Below are 20057 nucleotides of genomic sequence, written 5' to 3' on the forward strand. Positions count from 1 at the left end.
ACATGTATGTCTGTGTACCACTTCGGTGCCTGTGCTCACAGGGCCGGAAGAGGGCACTGGATCTCCCAGAACTGGAGTTACAGTTGTGAGCTGCCATGTGGGTGCTGGGAATCAAGCCCAGTCCTCTGGAAGAGCAGCCAGTGCTCTTAACTGCTGAGCCATCTCTCCAGCCCCAGTGGACAATTGTTTTGATTAAGTTAATTGGTGTGGGAAGACCCATTTCAACCGGGTAAGGCCATTCTCTGGGCAGCGGATCCTGCATTCTATAAAATAAGCTAACCAAGCCAAGTCCGCACACACTGTTTCCTGATTGTGGGTGCCACGTGACCAGCTTCTTCAAGCTCCTGTTGTCTGGAGTTCTCTGTGGCTGACTTGAACTACCTGATGAAATAAGCCTCTTCTCCCTTAAGTTGCTTCTGTGGGGTCATTTTATTATAGCAACAGAAAAGAAACCAAGACACCTTCCTAGCAGAGTCTGGGGAAATGCTCCGAGGACCACAGGATGAAAAGTGCTCAGCCCAGGAAGAGCTGCCGCTAGCCTTTGCCAGACAAGCCGGCTGCAGCTTGCTTGGAGCCGAATGTGTTTTTCTGGTTCTGTCTCCCGGCATGGGGCCGGGAAACGGCCTTTGATGTGCAGGTGTTGTGAGCAGCTGCTGCAGACACACAGCACTGGGCTACTCTCCCCAGAAGGAGGCAGGATGCCTTCAGGGCGGAGGCCAGCAGCCCGCCCTCACCTCTGTCTGTGGAGGTGGGAACCTGCCAGGCTGCGTGAACCTTGAGTCTCTTCCGAAGGAATGGCAAGTCTGGATGGCTTTGTTCATCTGCTGGCTGTCGTCTCCTCCCTACACCTCCACCCACCTCCACCCACCTCAGGACCTCCCCCTACACATCCCAAAGAGAGAGGCTGCTGCCTCTGACGGAGTCTGTAGCCAACCAGGAGATGCTCGCCTCTCTCCAGTGGCCAAAACCCCGGAGCAGGACTAAGTGTGGCCCAGGAGAGACCTGTCTGCAAAGGAGAGACCGGTCTGCATGATGTCACCCTGCCTTCCCTCTTCAAGGCCTTTCTGCTGGCTGCCTCCTCTCTGGGGATGATAGATAGAAGCTTGCTTGCTATGGGGCTCTCATCTGGAAGGAAAACTAAAACAAAAAAATCACCACCCAGGTCAAAGGGCTAATTCTGCCGGGAAGTACCCTATAAAATGTGGATTCACTCTGAGCCAGACCCCTAAAGACACCTCAGTTCCTAAGGATTTGATAGGAACCTGGCATCAAGACCTCCCTCTTGGTTTGAGAACCTACCTACTGGCTGCCCAGCCTTGCACATACCACTCAAACTCCCGGAGCCCCAGTCCCTCCAGTCTGAAAATGAGGAAGAGTTTTCCCCTTCTAGGCTTTTGGACGGATTCTTAAGTGTACCTTTCTCTTTCTCCCAGTCAATTTAACTGAGGGTTCGCCTTTTACACTCGGTCCCTGCCTCTCCATGGACTGTGAGCTTCCTGAGGACAGAGACCTAGCTTCTCTGGGATTCCTCAGTAAGCAGTACTGCTTAGCACAGAGGAGGCAACAGGAAGCAGTCGTTGCGATCACAACGAAGAAAGACCTTTAACACAGACTTGTGTCCAGAGACACATGCACACAGGCAATTGTCAGTGTGGACCAGAAGAGTCTATATTTCTGCTCAGAAACCAATCTGAATTTAAAAAACCTGGCCAGTGGGGCCTGTAGTCAGATGGCTCTGGGGTCCCGTTCATGCACCATGATTCAAGCCCCCTTGTTCCAGTGTTTCGTGTCTCCTGTTTGGTCCTGAGAGTCAAGGGTCTTTCCCAGGGCCTCAGAAATCTGCCTTCTGCTCTAGAAGGCTCAGGGAGAACAGAGCAAGAAATGGCTAACCTGGTCTGCAAGGAGAGGAAGCCATATTCACTCTAATTCCTTAGGAAAGAAACCCCATTTTCAGATAAACATTTTATATTTTAAAGGATTCATTTCTTTTTAAGAATGATTTTATTTCTTTACGTGTGTGTACCACATGCATGCAGGTACACACATCTAGATGCCAGAGGGCATTAAGTCCCACAGAACTGGAACTATAGTTGAGTCACGTGGTGTGGTTCTAAGAACTGACGCTAGGCTTTCTGCAGGTACATTGAGGTTCTTTATTATGTATACAGCATGTATGACCAACCAGAAGAGGCACCAGGCCTTATTACAGATGGTTGTGAGCCACCATGTGGGTGGTGGGACTTGAACTCAGGACCTCTGGAAGAGCAGTCCGTGCTCTTAACCTCTGAGCCATCTCTCCAGCTGCATTAAGGTTCTTAAGTGCTGAGCTTTCTCTCCAGTCCCTCAACAACTTTTAAAATAAAAGCAAGTCCCAAACACTGTTTGGACGACAGTAAAACCTTTAATCCCAGCTCTCAGGAGGTGGAGGCAGGTGGACGTGGTGCCGAGGCGGGAAAGCAGGCAATGGCGCTCGCACTCACCCGTATCCCCAGCCAGGTCCACGACCGTCTGGTGAAAAGTTGCAACAAGTATCATTTCCCCCAAATGACTGCCCCCAAGCGGTTCGCAAATGTTACTTCCCGGAAGTTATCAGGCCAAGGCCCCCGCGGCTGCCCTGGTCCTTGATGCTAGCTAGAGCTGCACCAGGAGCTGCATTCCTCCAGGCGGGTCCCAGCCGCCTCAAAGGCCCATGCGCCTGCGCACTCCGCTCAGCCGGCTGCTCGGCGGGCGCCGTGGTGCAGCGCGCATGCGCACGGCCAGAGCGCGGAAGGCTGGCGGTGTGCCGTCATGGCGTTCGCGCCCGTGGGGCCTGAGGCCTCGTTCTTCGACGCCCTGGATCGGCACAGGGCTTCCCTGTTGGCCGTGGTGAAGAGACGTGCGGGGGAGAGCCCTGCCGGGGCCACCCACGCGGCCTCTAGGTACAGCAGGCGCAGGGCGATGTTGGGCCGCCAAGGTTCTTCACGGCGCCGAGGCGGCCCTGTGAGGAGAACGCCAGGCCCACGCCTCAGCCCGGAGAGCGGTCCTCCCAGAGTGCTCCCTGCCTCTCGTCCTCCCAGAGTGCTCCCTGCCTCTCGTCCTCCCACAGTGCTCCCTGCCTCTCGTCCTCCCAGAGTGCTCCCTGCCTCTCGTCCTCCCACAGTGCTCCCTGCCTCGCGTCCTCCCACAGTGCTCCCTGCCTCTCGTCCTCCCACAGTGCTCCCTGCCTCTCGTCCTCCCACAGTGCTCCCTGCCTCTCGTCCTCCCACAGTGCTCCCTGCCTCTCGTCCTCCCACAGTGCTCCCTGCCTCTCGTCCTCCCAGAGTGCTCCCTGCCTCTCGTCCTCCCACAGTGCTCCCTGCCTCTCGTCCTCCCACAGTGCTCCCTGCCTCTCGTCCTCCCACAGTGCTCCCTGCCTCTCGTCCTCCCACAGTGCTCCCTGCCTCGCGTCCTCCCACAGTGCTCCCTGCCTCTCGTCCTCCCACAGTGCTCCCTGCCTCTCGTCCTCCCACAGTGCTCCCTGCCTCTAACTCCTAGGTTGAAGTTTTTTGGACTGGTGACCACTTCCCTAGACACACCAGCTGTTTTCTAGAACGTTCCAGGAGCATCCCTCTAGTTTCTCGATATCCTTTCTAGTCAGAGAGTCTGCGATTTTACCTGGCTTTATGTTTTAGCTTTAAAACAATTTTTCATGAAAGCCAGGCATGGTGGCGCACGCCTTTAATCCCAGCACTCGGGAGGCAGAGCCAGGGGGATCTCTGTCTCGAAACAATGAAACAAAACAAACAAAAAAATGAAATTATGTTTTGGGGTTTTGGGTGAGGTTGATAAGAAATGGAAAGAGGAAAGTGTAAAGCATTTGTGCTCTAAACGAGTCTAAACTAGGGGGTTTCTCAGATATAGCAAGGATATCAGTATTATAAGTGATTTATAATAAGACATTTTTCTTGACCTGAAGGGAACACATGTACCTATGTTAAGTGACTTATTTAAAAACCAACTACAGAAAATGCATTTAAATGATTCGGATTTCCTTTCTTATTTTTCTTGTTTATCACCAGTTTGCATCTTAAACACATTACTTTTATTTTTAAGCCCAAACCAGCTACCCCAAACCTCACAAGCAAACAAATTTTGCAAAAGGATTTAGTTTGTGGGAGAATTTAAGAGAGAAAGGAGATGGTGGGAGTCCCTGTTAAGAACAAAGATTGGTCTCATTATATCTTAAATTTGTTTTCAGTATTATTCTCAAACTGTTCTAAGCTTTGAAAAAATAACAGACCATTAGTCTTTACTGTATTAGAACACACTAAATGTTTTAACATATATTTTCTGATTTTTTTTCAGTGAAAACATTGAAGACGGTGTGGACATTAAAGCTCAACAGTTTGCCCATCTCCTATGTTTAACTTGGCTTCCCTTCCTAGATCATGTGCCAGTGTTTCTTAGAGCGACATTTTTTGAAGCTGATAGTTTGTGAAATTAACAGCCAGCTGACAGAAAACTGAGTTCAGTCTTGATATTTTGTAAAGTGGCATGATTTAAGTGGCCAAGTCAACCATTTAGTACAGAATTCAAAATTTATCCCTTTCCTGATAGTGATTAATTTTTTCCCTTTGAATCACTAAAATTTAAAAATGGTTAATTTTTAAGGCATGAGATCAATAGGGCAGTATGCTACAAGCAGCTCTGTTCATGTACGTGCATGCATGCATGCGTGCATGTCAAAGCCCGTCTCACATCATCCTCAGTTAAAACATTTAACAATAGTATTTCAAGCCAAGTCTGTATTGAAGTTCAGTGACATTGAAGTTAATTGTGAGCAAATAAAAGTGTATTTGTGAGTTATATTAGCTCATTGTTAATGCAAAAGGGTTATTTAAGAGATGAGTTTGTGGGCAAATCTAATGTCTCTGTAAGTAACCCCTGTAAGAGCAGTTGTTTGAATGCCTGCTGAGTCAGAATTTAGTAAGAGATGGTTGTTGACATATATTTCCAAGGCTTAAAAAAAAAAAAAAGAACAAACAAAAGGGAGGTATGGTGGCCAACACCTGTAATCCCAGCACTCATGAGACCAAGGCAGGGTTATGGGTTTGAGGCCATCCTGGACTTCATGGTGAGTTCCAGGCTAGCCTCAGCTAATTATGAGACCTTGTCTCCAAAAGCAAGACAAAACAACAGAAATCTAATGAAATGAAGTTGTGCTCAGTGGTTTGGTAGTGCATGCCTTTAATCCCAGCACTCAGGTGGCAGAGGCAGGCGGATCTCTGTGAGTTCGAGGCCAGCCTGGTCTACAGAGTGAGTTCTAGGACAGCCAGGGGTGCACAGAGAAACCTTGTCTCTAGGGAAGGAAAAGAAGTTGTCTTTGTATTGATCTGGGAAATATTACATGCTATATAAAATTAAATCATGGTGTGTTTATTGTTTCAGTTCTGAGGTTCTTACAGCTATAGAAAATATTATTCAAGACATAATCAAAAGCTTGGCAAGAAATGAAGTGCCCGCCTTCACAATAGACAGCAGATCAAGCTGGGAAAACATAATGTGGGCATTTTGCAATTTTATTTCTAAGTTTTAAAAAGATGTGTGTGCTTGCATGTGTGTGTGAGTGTGCATGCGTGTATGTGTGTGTATGTACCTGAATGTACATGTGCATGTGGGTGCCCATGGAAGCCAGAAGAGGGTGTCAGATCCCCTGGAGCTGGAGTTACAGACATGTGTAAGCCACCTAGTATGGGTGCTGAGAACTGAACTCCAGTCCTCTGTAAGAGCAGGAAGCACTCCTAACCACCCAGCCATCTCTCCAGCCCCTGAAGTTTTGTTTTATTGTTTCATTTATCCATTTATCTATCTATCTATCTATTTATTTATTTATTCATTCATTCATTCGTGTGTTTTTTTGTTTGAGAGAGGATCTTACTATAATGCCCAGCTGGCCTGGAACTCACAATGTAGACCAGGCTAATGTCAAATTCAGAGATCTGCCTGCCTCCCTAGTGCTGGTATTAAAGATATGTGCCACCATGCCTGGTCCCTGCAGTTTTATTTTAAAATGCAGTATCTATGTTGTTACTTCAATTTGTTTCAGAGTTATAGTCATGTCATTCTTTTTACCCTGTCCCATAAAAATTATCAGGTTTACGAAATGCATGCTCCACAGAAGGGCTGTGTGAACTGAAGTCAGTGTGAAAGATGGGGCCAAGAAAGGACTAGCAGCCAGAATGCATGAGGGAGGGGTGGTTCCAAGTCTGTCTGCCCTTGCTCAAAACAGCAAGCATAGAGCCACACTCCTCAGCACTGGGGAAACACCCTGGAGAGATTGTCTTTCACTCTGCAAAAGCAAGCCATTGCTCAGACAGCTGCAGTCAGTGCTGAGGTGCAGACCATGGTGCGAACATCCTGAACACAGCGCAGGGATAAGGTCCCTGCCGACCACTGCTTGGTCTGGCGTCTTTATCCAAATTCTCCAGCCTCGTGAAAAAGTTTAACCTTTCTAGCCTGCCTGTACAGCCTTTTCTACCAAACCACAAATGGTTCTCAGAGTTTGTGAAAGTTACAGAGGAATGGGACTAGGAGAGATTTTAAAATCAATAAAATTAGCATAAGATGTATACTTGGGCAATGTGTTTTGAAAGATGGATTTCACATAGCTTCAAAGCAATTGCCATGTGGAGGCTCTCCTTAGAGTCTGAGAGGTACAGTTTCACTTTGTGGGTGAATTAAAACAAAATATTTCAAAAATTATTATTAAATTGAACCAAATTATTAACTGAGAATGAATAATGGTAAAATGAGTAAAATACATAATAGTAAAATATGTGTAAGTATTCCATATACACTGTCTTCCCAAAAGAAAACTACATATGTGCTCCATACTGAAAGGTGTTTAGCATAAACCTGAGCTAGTCACCTGCTAACTTCCTGCAGTAATTTGAACCTTTGGGTGTTCCTAAGCTCTAGTGCCCACACAGAGAAGAAATGTGGGAGATGGCTGAGTTGGCTGAAAGGCTTGCTGTATAGCAGAATCATCTGTGTGAGGCTACCCAGAACCCTCATAAAAGCAAACTCTGGCATATGCCTGTAATCCCAGGGCTGGGAGGTAGAGACAGGTGAATCCCTGAGGCTCACAGACTAGCCAGTCTGTGGTGACTGGTGAGCTTCAGGATTGTCTCACAAAACCAGATGGGTGGTCCCTGCAGAACACTTCTCAAGGTCGACCTCTGGCCTCTGTACATGTGCACATGATAAGCAGGTCACAGCAAGTGTGTGTTCAGGAATTAAGTCTTTCTCATTTTGTTCCTGTGTTTTGAATAAAACAACAGGTTTGAAGATTCTGTCGGCCTTCAGATGATACCTCAGTGTACCACAAGAAAAATCAAAAGCGATTCACCAAAATCAGTTAAAAAATTTGGTAAGTTAATCTTCCGTGGCATTGAGTAGTCACTAGTAAATGAGTTAGTTATTTCTAGAGCTTAGCAGTTCGTAGTTGGGTGTCTTCATGTGATCTTGTCCTTAAAATACATTGCTAGACTTTTCATGGTCAGTAACATTGGAAGCACACTGACAGTCAAAGTCAGCGTGTTCGAGGTTCATGTTCAGAGGAATTACTCTGACTTGCCACCCGGAAAGCACATGATTTTACAATCATTCTTTACCTAACCTCCTCTTTTGGAAAGATTAAGTTTAAAGCATTATAGACAAACAATGGGTACAATTAAAATTTATGATAGCAGTATTTTTCAAATTGGTAAGAGAGAGAAGTAAATTGTTTTTGTCTTATTTTCCAGCTCTAATTCTGAAAATATTGTCCATGATTTATAAATTAGTACAGAGCAACACTTATGCAACCAAGAGGTAAATATATTGTTATGGCAAATTCATCTTCAAAAAGTGCTGTGTGAGACTGAGTTAAATTAACTGTTTTAATTTTAAATGTAATGTGTATGGGTGTTTTGCCTGCATGTGTGTCTATGCACCACACACCTGGTGTCTGAAGAAGCCAGAAGATGGTGTCAGCTCCCATGAAGCTGAAGTTATAGATATTTATTTGTGAGCAGCCTCGAGGGTACTGGGAATTGAACCCAGGTCCTCTGGAAGAGCAGCCAGGGATGACTCTGAACTGCTGAGCCATCTCTCCAGCCCCCATTAACTTTTAAAATATGCTTTAAGGTAATAAGCGGCTCTCCTTGTGTGCTGTGTTTCTTGCAGTAAATGTCCCCCACATAGTACTCTATGCTTGTCACAGCCCCAGAACGTGTGGCTCATTCAAATGTTGACCTGACGTTTTCATAGAGACATCTACTACACTGACAGCCAGCTCTTTGGGAACCAAGCTGTAGTGGACAACATTATAGATGACATTTCCTGTATGCTGAAAGTGCCCAGGAGGAGCCTGCATGTGGTAAGCCACTCTAAGAACAAAATACTGCCACAAAACAAAATGGTAGCTGCCCTTGGTCCCAGAGCAGAGGCAAAGGCAGGCAGATAAGCCAGAGCCTCACAGCGAGACCTTGTCTGGGGAAAGTGTACTCTGCCCCCCTTTTATGTCATTTAATAGGATATTTTCTCAACATAACCTTAATCTGTTTCCAGTGTGTTCCTTTGGTCGAATGGACCAAAACAGAGACCTTTACAGATATTTTTAATTCCTAAATACCCTTACATGCTTTCTCCTCCATCTCTACCTAGATTCTCATCTAAGATAAAATATAAATGTCTTAAGAGGCATGTAGTGTAACCGCCTTGTTAAATAAGAATCACAGAGACAATTGCAGTTAAAAGCCAAGAGGTCAGAGCAATAGCTGAGAGCTGAAAACCTTACCCTTCACTGCTGCTCTTTCCTCTCCGTAAGAGACCTACTTCCAGTGTCCTGTCTTTTATATAGACTTTCTGTTCTGCTTTCTCATTGGTTGTAAACCCAGCCACATGACCTCCTTGTCACTGCCTGTCTGTACAGACTTCTATGGTTGGTATTGAGATTAAAGGCGTGTGTTGCCATGCTGGCTGTATCCTTGAACACACAGAGATCCTGCCTAGCTCTGCCTCCCAAGTGCTGGGATTAAAGGCGTGTGCCACCACTGCCCAGCTTCTGCTATGGCTTGCTCTGACCCCAAGGCAACTTTATTAATATACAAATAAAATCACATTTCAGTACAAATAAAATATCACTATAGAGGCGAGCATGAGGAGAAGCTTGTAGCAACAAGTATATTAATGGGGATGGTTTCAGATACCTTATTTTTTCCAGTTATCTACATCCAAGGGATTGATTGCTGGCAACCTGAGATATGTGGAGGAGGATGGTACCCGAGTGCAGTGCACCTGCAATGCCACGGTGAGCATCCTTCCATCTCACCTGCTCAGTGGGCACAACCCTTCCCATTTGGAACTGGATTTCATTCCTTGCTTTAGTGTGTAATTCAGAGACAAGGTAAAAGTTATTTATAATTGTGTGAATGTGAGTATGGTGTGTGTGTGGGGGGGGGGGCGCTAACAAGTGCATGTGTGCCACGGCACAAGTGTGGAGGTCAGATGACCACTTTTAAAAATTGCTCCCTCCTTCCACTATAGGTTCATGGGATCAAACAAGTTATCCAGCCTGTGTGGCAAGAACTCTTACCTACTGATTCATCTTGCTGGCCCCAGAGATTTTAAAATAAAACTTGTATGCTTTAGTACACAGTTTCCAAATATGCTAATTGTCCATATTGAAATAAACAGACACACATTCTCTTTTAAAATGTACTGATATTTCCAAATGGCTTTGGCATGGCCTTTTTGGCATGGCTATTTACATAATCTGTGTGGCTCTGAAATGAACACATTTCACCCCAAACCCCCTGCTGATGCTGCACTAGAGCAGCGGGGCAGGTGGTCTGATGCTCCCATCAGGACAGTGCACAGTAATGCTGCTGAGGCCCTGCATCAGGACCCTTGCCTTCCTCGTGTCTGCGTAAGCCACAGCTGTGCAGAGTTTCCACAACCTTCCCTGCTGGGGAAGCCAAGTGGGTCCTGTGTCTGCTTTCCTCACTGAGTGGCAGTCTCTAGACTACCCATCAAAGAAAGCTTTGAAAGCTCACCATTGTGAATTATAAAGTGCAGTTACACATACTTTTTAGTTAACTTACAAACTGCTTGGTTTGTTTTTTTCTTCCTAACTTAGGCTACGGCTGTGCCATCTAACATCCAAGGGATCCGGAGTATCCTTCGTTAGTATAAGTGTTTAAACTGGAATGCTCTTTGTCTTCCTATTGTGTAAAAAACATGGATAGAGGCCATAGAGACAAGTTGCTACAGTCCCCTTGCTAGGCTTCTCCCTGTGAAGTAGAGACAGGCACCTGTGTACCTGGGTGAATATAGCTATGGGGAGGTAAATGAAAACAGTTCCCCTGTAGCTGCCTTTGAGTCATGGTATGTGGTGCTGCAGTGCAGTGGGTGACTGAGCTTGGATGCTGTGACTGTAGTTTCTCAGCCTTAGCGCCACAGATCTGATCACAGATGCAAAGTTTCTGTTAATAGTAGAGAAGGATGCAACATTTCAACGGCTCCTGGATGACAACTTCTGCAGCAGAATGTCCCCATGCATCATGGTCACGGTAGGATATCTGTCTCGCTTCACTTCACTGTGGTGCATGGAAATAGAGCATCAGCAAAATCTGTGCACCATGTCCCTGTCCAATATAATGCATCATCTAGTATCCCAGAGCAGAAGTGTGCACGGTGTTTATTTCAACATTCTTTTTTTAAATAAGTCTTTTTTAAAATAATTTTTTTAACTTTACTTTATGTGCATGGGTGTGAGGGTGTCAGATCCCCTGGAACTGGAGTTACAGACAGTTGTGAGCTGCCATATGGGTGCTGGGAATTGAACCTGGGTCCTCTGGAAGAACAGCCATCTCTCCAGCCCTATTTCAACATTCTTAACCCATCCCAGGTTCAGATGAGGGTCTCTATTCTTTTTTTTCTTTTTTTCTTTTTCTTTTTTTTTTTTTTTTTTTGAGCTGAGGTTCGAATCCCGGGCCCTGCGCTAAATCCCCAACCCTGAGGGGTCTCTATTCTTAAACAGCAGTTGCCCTAAACAGGCTTTGTTTTCTTGCTGCTCTGTGTCTTCCTCACCCTTTCCTGCTGCCGAGTTTCTCCAGGGCTGTGGGCAGCTGATGGTGCTTGCTGTTCTTCCCGAGAGTTTGTATCCAGGTAATTCACTGGTTCAGGCTAAAGGCGCTTGCCCTTTTCAGACACATATGCAGGAACAATGAGGAACACAGGCAGTGTGGTGACAGCAGTGAACTACAGGATGGCTCCGCAAAAGGATGGTTTGCTCAGCCAGCAACAGCTAGCCCGGAAATGCAACAGGCAGGGTGACTGAGGCAACATGTGTCTTCCTCAAAGTTCTGCAGCCTGGGGCCAAGACTAGTGTGTTAGCTGATTCTCTGTCTGCTAAGAGCAGACCATTTCTTGGTTGCTAAGAAGCTGTCTTCTCATTGAGTGTTCACATGGAAGGAAAGAGCAAGACAGAGACAGGAGAAAGCCTTTCTGGGATCCCTTACATACTCATTCCATTCAGGGGAGTCTGTCCTTCTGTTCTTGATCCCAAAGCCTTACCTCCTGAGCCTTCACATGAATTTATGAGGGACAGAAGTATTGGTCCATTGTGGGCAGTTAGGATCCTCTGGTATGGTCATGTTTTGAGAAATCACAAGAACTGGCTGCAGGAGGGAAGAAAGCTTGGGGTGCACACAGATGGGGGCTGCAGAGTAAGAGGATGGATCAGGAGCCCCTCTTCTGGGATCTCTCCACAGCCTGCCTTTACATAGCTGTAGAAAATCCACTCCTTGAAGAAGAAAGCTGTTTACAGTGCTGTGGTTTGTTAGAATGACTGGAAGTGCAGCCTTAGCATAGCCAGAAGAGAGTCTGATGAGGGGGTGTCAGGCAGCTGGGGGAGCCTTGTAGGCCTGATCAGTCTCATAGCATCCTGACTTGGAGCAAAAAGATAGGCTCACAGGAGGCTTTGCATATTAGGGTTTATGTGGCAGCCTGTGGGTCAGATGGCTTCTTGGGAGGTTTGGGCTTATCTCAGTGTGAGGATGGTGGAGGGCAGAGACAGAAAAAAGGACACTTCAGAAGGACTAGGTGACTCCTGATTGTAGCTCTGACCCGTGGCACCTTAGTGCAACATCACCACTAAGAGCTATAAGACAGACACAAGCACTCATCTCTTTATCAGAGAAGTTCCAAGTGTGATTTTTGGCATGGACTCTTGGGGTGATGGCAGGAAATTCTAGTGGCATCTGCTTGGATGAAAGAGCCAAGAGGTGATATAGAAGATGAAGGACAATTTGTAGATGCCTGGTTGATCTTTCCATGCATTATATGGGTCCCAGTGATTGAGCTCAGGTCATCGGGCTTTATATATGAAGCCATCTCACTGTGCCTCCCTATGCCCTTTGAAAATAACACTGTGGTGAGCGCCTTTATTAGTTCTGTTCCTAATGAAATGTTCCCTGGATGTGGGGTCTTCAAACAGGCATCCTGGAAGCAGAGGTGTGAACATATATGGCTCTTCTTTTTTTTTTTTTTTTTTTTTTTTTCAGGGCTGAGGACCGAACCCAGGACTTGGCGCTTGCTAGGCAAGCACTCTACCACTGAGCTAAATCCCCAACCCCGGCTCTTCTTGTTGCACACTGTCCATTTCCCTTACTGTCAGCACTAGCCTCCCCACCTGGAAGTCAGGGTGTGGTCTCACTTGTCAGTGTTGATGAAATACAGGCAGAATGTAGCCAGATCCTCTACAACCTCAATGCCTGACTCTGTCTGCTTTCAGGGAAAGGGTGTTCCCGATCTGAACACAAGGCTCCTGGTGAAGAAGCTGTGGGACACATTTCACATTCCTGTTTTCACTTTGGTAGATGCTGATCCCCATGGTAATCTCTCCTGGACTATTTGGGACAACAATCGTGACTAAGTCATATTTGTGATTATGTTTTTCTGCTCTTAGAACATTGTACAGTGTATTATATGGGTCAGGGGATAGCTCAGCGGTATGGTACTTGCCTAGCATGCATGATGTCCTAGGTTCAATCTCCAGCATGGTAATCAATAAAGAAATAAATTGAAGGTACTATTAATATAGTCAAGTTAAAGACTGTAATCAATTAAGGCAATGTTTAACATATGAAACTGAGAATGTAATTTTTCATTGGTAATGTCCACAGAATTAAAGGTTTTAGATGTTAGGTGGAATTGAGAGTGCATATTCCCTAGCTGTGACCTGAGTCTAATCTTAAAGCTCACTCTCAACAGGCATCGAGATAATGTGCATCTATAAGTACGGTTCCATGGTGAGTACAGAAAAGTGCAGCTGCCCTTCTCCACCACATCTGTGTTCCATTCACTGGGGTTTACTTATACCCTAGTAAGGCAAGGCTCTCCAGAATGTCCCAGGGGCAAAGGTGATCTCTTCGAGAGCCAGTGTGTGCTTCAGTGTCGTGAGCCCAGCCCCCAGCATGAACAACTACCCATGGGTAATGGAGGGTCGAGCTATGTGCAAGTGGCACAGCCATCCTGTCTAATCTGCTCCTAAAGAGCATCAGCTAGACCATAAGTGTCACATGCAGCTTCCAGTTTTGATTTTGCCACTGTGACTCCCACAGTGAGAGAAGGGAAAACATCAGGTCCACACTAGAGCCTGTGGTACCCAAAAACCTGTAGAGCTACAAGTCCTGGTTGCCCCCAGACTTGCTGGGCCTGCATCTCCAGATGAGCCAGAAGCCCAGCCAAGTTCATAGCAGAGGGGTGGCAGGGCACGGAGGGAGGTAGTAAGTTCAAGCCAGAGATTAACAAAGCAGTGGTCCAGAGCACCTCACCCTGCTGCCAGAATAGAAAGCCAGGACCTGGTCCAGCTCATCTGACACAGCTCTGCTCTTTATCTCAGTCCATGTCTTTCGAAGCCCACAGTCTCACCGTCCCAACTATCAGATGGCTTGGTCTCCTCCCTTCTGATATTAAAAGGTAAGAAGTCTTACTGCAGTGTGTATGACATGCCTGACGTCACTAGAAAAGCACTTGCTGTCTGTATTTAGACAGTAAAATTTCTTGGGGTTTCTGTTATTTATATAGTTAATGAAGGCTAAGCATGATGGTACACACCTTTAATATCAGCACTTGGGAGACAGAGGCAGGCAGGACTGTGGGTTCAAGATCAGCCTTGTCTATATAGTGAGTACCAGGACAGTCGGCACTACTACATAAAGAGACCCTGTCTCAAAAAACAAAAAAACAAAACAAAAACTCAATGAACTTGCCTGGTGGTGGTGGCGCACGCCTTTAATCCCAGCACTCGGGAGGCAGAGCCAGGCGGATCTCTGTGAGTTAGAGGCCAGCCTGGGCTACCAAGTGAGTTCTAGGAAAGGCGCAAAGCTACACAGAGAAACCCTGTCTCAAAAAACCAAAAAAAAAAAAAAAAAAAAAAAAAAAAGCCCTCAGTGAACTTAGTTAATTTCACTTTCAGCTACCACAATTATTTTATTATTTTTTTTACAATTATGGTTAAACCCTTGTATAAGTTTTTTGTATTTAAAAGAATAATGCATAGAGAGGCATGGCGACATACTTGTAATCCTATGCTCAGGGGACTGAGCTCCAGGGTGAGGCTCTGCCTCACAGACACAGACAATAAGTGTGAGACCTGGGATGGAATTAAATGTCAGTCCTGATCTTGAACATTCTAACTCCATAGAATGACCACGTCTTCATATCAGAGTTGGGGAACTGCTAGTTCTTAAAGTTAAGGGTCATTTGAGTCAGGGCAGTCCTAGGTGGCTGGTGATTTTCTGCCCACAGCTGTGACCTTTCCAGAGAAACCTCAAGGTCCTCCACTGTCCCTTTGTCAATGGTTTTTGCATACAACACAAAGTGATCACTTTCTTGTTGTTGTTACCAATAAATACATTTCTCTCCTGTGACCTCATGGTAACAGATCCTTCCCCTGAATTTTAATTTCAGGCAATCCCTCACAGCTGTTCTGCCAAGATTGTTGGTAACAAGCAGATCAAAGGGTCCTCTGATAATTAAACCTTTCCCTGAATCTTACATAGTCTCATTCCCAGAGACTTGGTGGGTCAAAGCATGTATGTGTTTGAGGCTTTCCCTGCCTTCAATAAGGTTCTTGATGTGTTCTCTGTGGAGAGTGAGCCACCTGGCCCTCAGCATGGGGGACCACTGCTTTTCAAATACTTGTAAAAATATCTAATTATACGAATACTGGAGGGTATGAACATGAGCCCACGTACTCACAGAGGACCGAAACCTTGGAACCCCTGAGCTGGAGTTACAGGCAGTTGTGAGCTGTTCAGCAAGGATGCTGTAATCAAACTTGGGTCCTATGAAAGAGCAGTATACACTCTTAACCACAGAGCCATCCTTCCAGTGTAGTTGAAAGTTTTTCTGTGTCCTGCCTGGCCCTGCAGCCAGTCAAACCCAAATAAACATACAGAAGCTTATATTCTTATCAAACTATGGCCATGGCAAGCTTCTTGCTAGCTAGCTCTTTAATATCAGATATTAGTTAATATTAGTTTAACATCTTAAACTAACCCATTTCTATAAATGTATACCTTGCCACGTGGCTTGTGGCTTACTGGTATCTTTATATCTTGCTTCTCCTGGAGGCGGCTGGCAGTGTCTGCTTCCTCTCCTTTCTCCTCCCACTCTCTCTCTTGGATTTTCCCCCTGGCTCCATCCTGCCCTGCCATAGGCCAATGCAGCTTTATTTACCAACCAATCAGAGCAACACATATTCACAGCGTACAGAAGGACATCCCCCAGTACTTCCAGCCCTCAAATATCCTCTTGCTGTTCTCCTTTTCCTGTGAGAGGAACTTGTGTGTGTGTGTGTGTTTTCCTGAGGCAATGGGCTGTCTTGGGTATAGATGCTCATTTTTCAATATGGGGGACCATGAAGCTATGGACTGAGTAGGAAGGAGACCTACCCCTGGAGTTTTTAATGCTTTCATAGAAGAAAGCAGAGTTTATACCATTGCAGTTATTTGTCATGGCCACAATCCCTTTGAGTGACCTCTTTGCACAAACACAGATTTGGGACAAGGAATCTGAAGGCTTTTCAGGCAGAGGTCTTGGTGGAACTCCAGCTGTGGCTCATAAACCCCCTCCAGTGTCCTCAGAGCCAGACAGACACAGACAGACACAGGATCAAAGGAAAGAGGCTGCAAGAAGCAGCACTAGACTCCCTTCAGTCAGCCAGCCAGGAACTGCCCCTGGCAAATGCCCAAAATTACAGTGGTACCGTAGAAAGCTGAAATTAGAGTTCACCTGGAAACCTTGGACCTGTGACTTCAAGAGCAGATTATACCTAAACCAGATCTCTCTACTGTTTTCAGACTTCAAACTAGATAAGTGTTTGTGTCACATAAGAAAGCAATAGATCCGCATCCTCAGTGCTTAGTAGGCAGCTGTGTCCTGATTTCTCAGTGTCAGCCACTGGCCACAGCTGCTGGGGCTCACAGCTGCAGGAGCAGAAAGCTGTGGCTTGTCCATACTAGCTCTGCTCAGTGTACCTGACGCCAGTGCTTTGTTTAACAGAAGTTTCTGTCATCTGTTGTCATCTCGAAAAGGTGAGGAGGGGGAGGAAGGACAGAACCTGTTTCTATGACAACACAAACTTCTGCTTTGAACTTAGAAAACTCCCTGGCCTATATCACAGAGCCCCAGATGCTGTGGTTGGGGAGGAGCATGGGACTGATTTTCTCACTTGTGTTTCTTAGTTTGTTGACATAACAACATAAGTACAGGCATAAATACAGGAACATTCTGTTTTTACTGATCACTCCAATCAAATTTTTTCCAGGTTAAATATACCTAAGGATAGTTTGATTCCACTGACAAAGCATGACCAGGTGAAACTGGACAGTCTCCTGAGGAGGCCTTATATTACCTACCAGCCCTTCTGGAGAAAAGAGGTAGATGGTGTGTTCATATAAAACGCAAATGCTGTGTGCTTTCCTTCTCACTGTAGTGGTAGCTGCTTAAACAGTACTTTCGACACATCCTTGAACATCTGTTTAATTTTTTGTATCACTGTTACTGATTTTTAATTAGTGTTTTCAGTTAGTGTACAAGATCATGGGTTTTATTATGGCATTTCATGCATATATATCATGGTACTTTGTTCATATTTTCCCCTACCCCCACAGGTCATCCCTGATGCAGGTCCCATTCCAAACCCAACATGGTCTTCCTTCTGCTTTCACACATCCCTACATGTTTACCCAGAGTCCACATGTAAGAGAAGACATCCAGCGTTTTGTCTCTTGCTCCTCCATTGCCTGTTCTTGGTCCCCTCCCCCCCACAGTCCCGCTCCTACACTCATGTTCTACCAGTGCATATTTAAGTCTAGATTCTGTCCATGGAAGAAAGCATGCACTTTGTCCTTCTGAGTCAAGTCTATGTAACCAACAACTGATGATGCCAGTGTAGTTTGTCAATATGGTCTGTTGAAACTGCATCACAGACAGTGCCAATAGAGGAGGTCAGCAGGGGGAAGACATCTGCCTTCCCTCCATGGTTATGTCATTTTAGCAGTGATGGCAGCACAGCTTATGGGGTAAAAAGGAGAAAGAACTTGTAAAAGCCCCAAAACAAAAGCACTCTAGTGGTGAGGCCTGACCTTACGGTCTTGACCGGTAACCACTCTAGATGCTCTAGCAGGCCTGAAGACTGTCTAGCCTGCGGTTCCTGACAGATGCTGGTAACCTTCCTGCAGATGGAAATGATGGCAGACTCTAAGATGAAGGCAGAGATCCAAGCCTTGACTTCCCTGTCATCAGACTATCTTTCCAGAGTGTACCTACCCAACAAGCTGAGGTTTGGAGGATGGATATAAGATCAGAGTCGGGTGGTGTGTACTTCAGCTTTCCATCAGCTTGTTTGAACTGCAAACACTGGGTGAAGGAGTACCTAGTCTTAATTCTGCAACAGTAAAAATAATTTTATGTTAATATGTTTGTCAAAGCAAACTCCATAATGCCCTTTAGACTGTTTGATCTTCTGTAAAGACAGATTCTTATTCTAGAGCGATTATAAAATAATTTATTTAATTTTTAAATTTTATTAGAAAAACTGTTGCATATGAATGTCTATAAAAATACCTACTTCTGCTGGGTGGTGGTTGTGTGCGCCTTTAATCCCAGCACTCAGGAGGCAAAGGCAGGTGGATCTCCGAGTTCAAGGCTATCCTGGTCTACAGAGTGAGTTCTAGGACAGCCAGAGCTACACAGAGAAACCCTGTCTCAAAAAACCTTAAAAAAAAATTGAATTCCTGTAACATAGCTAATATGGCTGTGAAGTGTCTCACTAGCCACAAAAATAGCAGCCCAAACTCAGGCGGTGTAAAGGAATCACATGGCATTTGTTTTCCTTGTACTTTCTTTTGCTTTGTGGTGTGGGGAACTTGCCCTGTTAATGTACGTATGAAACTAGTAAAGTTTATTGTAAACAGATCTTGACTTGCTGTATGTCCTGTGCCTTGCTCTACTCATTTCCAGTGTGCTTCTTTACCACTGTGTCTGAACCTGCTTCCCAGCCACACAGTGCAGGCCATAGCCGGGCATCTGGATTCCTCTTTGTTCCCTGAGTGCTAAGACTGAGTGCAGTGACGCATCTCTTTCAGTAGGTTGTGCTCTGGCCTCCTCTACTCTACCTTCATTTTGTCGAAGGTAACCTTTATGGTCTCAGTGCATCTCTAAGGGAGCAGAAGCTTCAACTGTCTGCAAGCCGCACACTTCCAGAAGGATGTAAGCGTTGCTTAGTTTATAAGGCTCAGCAGCAGCTGATGTAACAAGACCAATTCTGCAAGTGTGTGCATGCTGCCACTGTGTACACATGATCTCACTTCATTCTCCCAGTAATGACTCCATAGTTTACAGGTGAGAACTCTGAAGGTGTTACTTCTCCAAAGCCACAGTAGCATTAGGAGACAATAATACCAACTACCTTGGTGGACAGATGACAGAATATGCAGGGACTATAGAGGAATGGAGAAGTCAGCCCTTGTTCAGAGGTAAGAATTCCAAGACAGCAGCAACAGAGAATTCAACTGAGCCATGTCCCTTGTAAGTACTCGAGTCACATAGCCAAGATACCAGCCCCACCTAAGAACTTGTAGTAAAAATGAAACGAGGCAATATGACAAGCAAAGAAGACACTCAATACATTCACACAGTAGGTATTTTTCTAGGGGCGTCACAAATGCTGACTCATCTCATCCTGTAAGTTAAGGCCCTAACTCATGACCCCACTTTTCAGATAAGGAAATGAAGGCCCAGGGGCATTTAATAACTGACTATCCTGTGTCCACAGACTAATAAGCAGTGGAGCCTGGACTTCACTTGGAGGGCTGGAGATGGCTGGGGACATAGAATGTGCTTCCCATGTGTCCTGCATGCACACTGCCAGGGGAAGGTTTAAGCCATGTGCTAAATCAAGGCCCTGATATCATACCTATAGCATTAAGATGGCCCCTGGACATATAGGATACCGAAAATTTTGTTTCGAGAGCATTTTAATATGCTGTTGATTTGACTTCCTTGTGTGACTTACCAAAAATTATTTAAAGCTTTTGTAAATTACTAATGTTTTCCTTAAATTTATACACAATACCAACATGCAATAATGTCACTGAATTTTGACAAGCTAAAAAAAGAAAATACAAGTTAGAAATGTGTTTAGCCCACAGAACATCTGAGTTAGGCTCTATTGTCAAAAGGGGGTATACAAGACTACAGTAGTCATGAAAATTTGGAAATAAACTTAAAAATAGCTTGCAGATTCATTCAGTTCATCTAATTAAATTATCTGAAGTTTATGACTGGAAATTTTCTTAGGATAATTTTCTATTATTTGGGAAATTAAGTGGAAGAGCAGCCACACTGAAGTTGGCTCTGCTACCCACCTTTATTGGATGCAGATGAGAAACTGGTGCTACAGTTTTGGGAACCATCTAGAATTCTAGCTCACAAGATTTGCTTTCAGAAACGATTGCTGCACAAGAGCTCTTTCAAATGGTAGC

The 20057-nt window shown here is 45.3% G+C and overlaps 1 protein-coding gene across 3 annotated transcripts; it reads left to right on the top strand.

The window, feature by feature from the left end:
• Positions 1-2787: 2787 nt before the first annotated feature.
• Spo11 (SPO11 initiator of meiotic double stranded breaks) lies at positions 2788-17957 on the top strand. Of its 3 annotated transcripts, XM_036186461.1 has the most exons (13): positions 2788-2918; positions 5407-5520; positions 7299-7387; positions 7764-7830; positions 8269-8377; positions 9224-9310; positions 10139-10175; positions 10462-10571; positions 12797-12896; positions 13276-13313; positions 13907-13983; positions 16838-16949; positions 17754-17957. In XM_036186461.1, exons 1-13 carry the CDS (start codon positions 2788-2790, stop codon positions 17871-17873), a joined length of 1191 nt encoding a protein of 396 aa, XP_036042354.1. In that variant the 3' UTR covers positions 17874-17957. The 3 variants fall into 3 exon arrangements, with proteins under 3 accessions (XP_036042354.1, XP_036042355.1, XP_036042356.1); XM_036186462.1 differs by lacking the exon at positions 5407-5520; XM_036186463.1 differs by lacking the exon at positions 5407-5520 and having other exon boundaries at positions 10474-10571.
• The last annotated feature ends 2100 nt before the right edge of the window (positions 17958-20057 follow it).

Source organism: Onychomys torridus, chromosome 4 (assembly GCF_903995425.1).
Source record: "Onychomys torridus chromosome 4, mOncTor1.1, whole genome shotgun sequence".
NCBI lineage: Eukaryota > Metazoa > Chordata > Mammalia > Rodentia > Cricetidae > Onychomys > Onychomys torridus.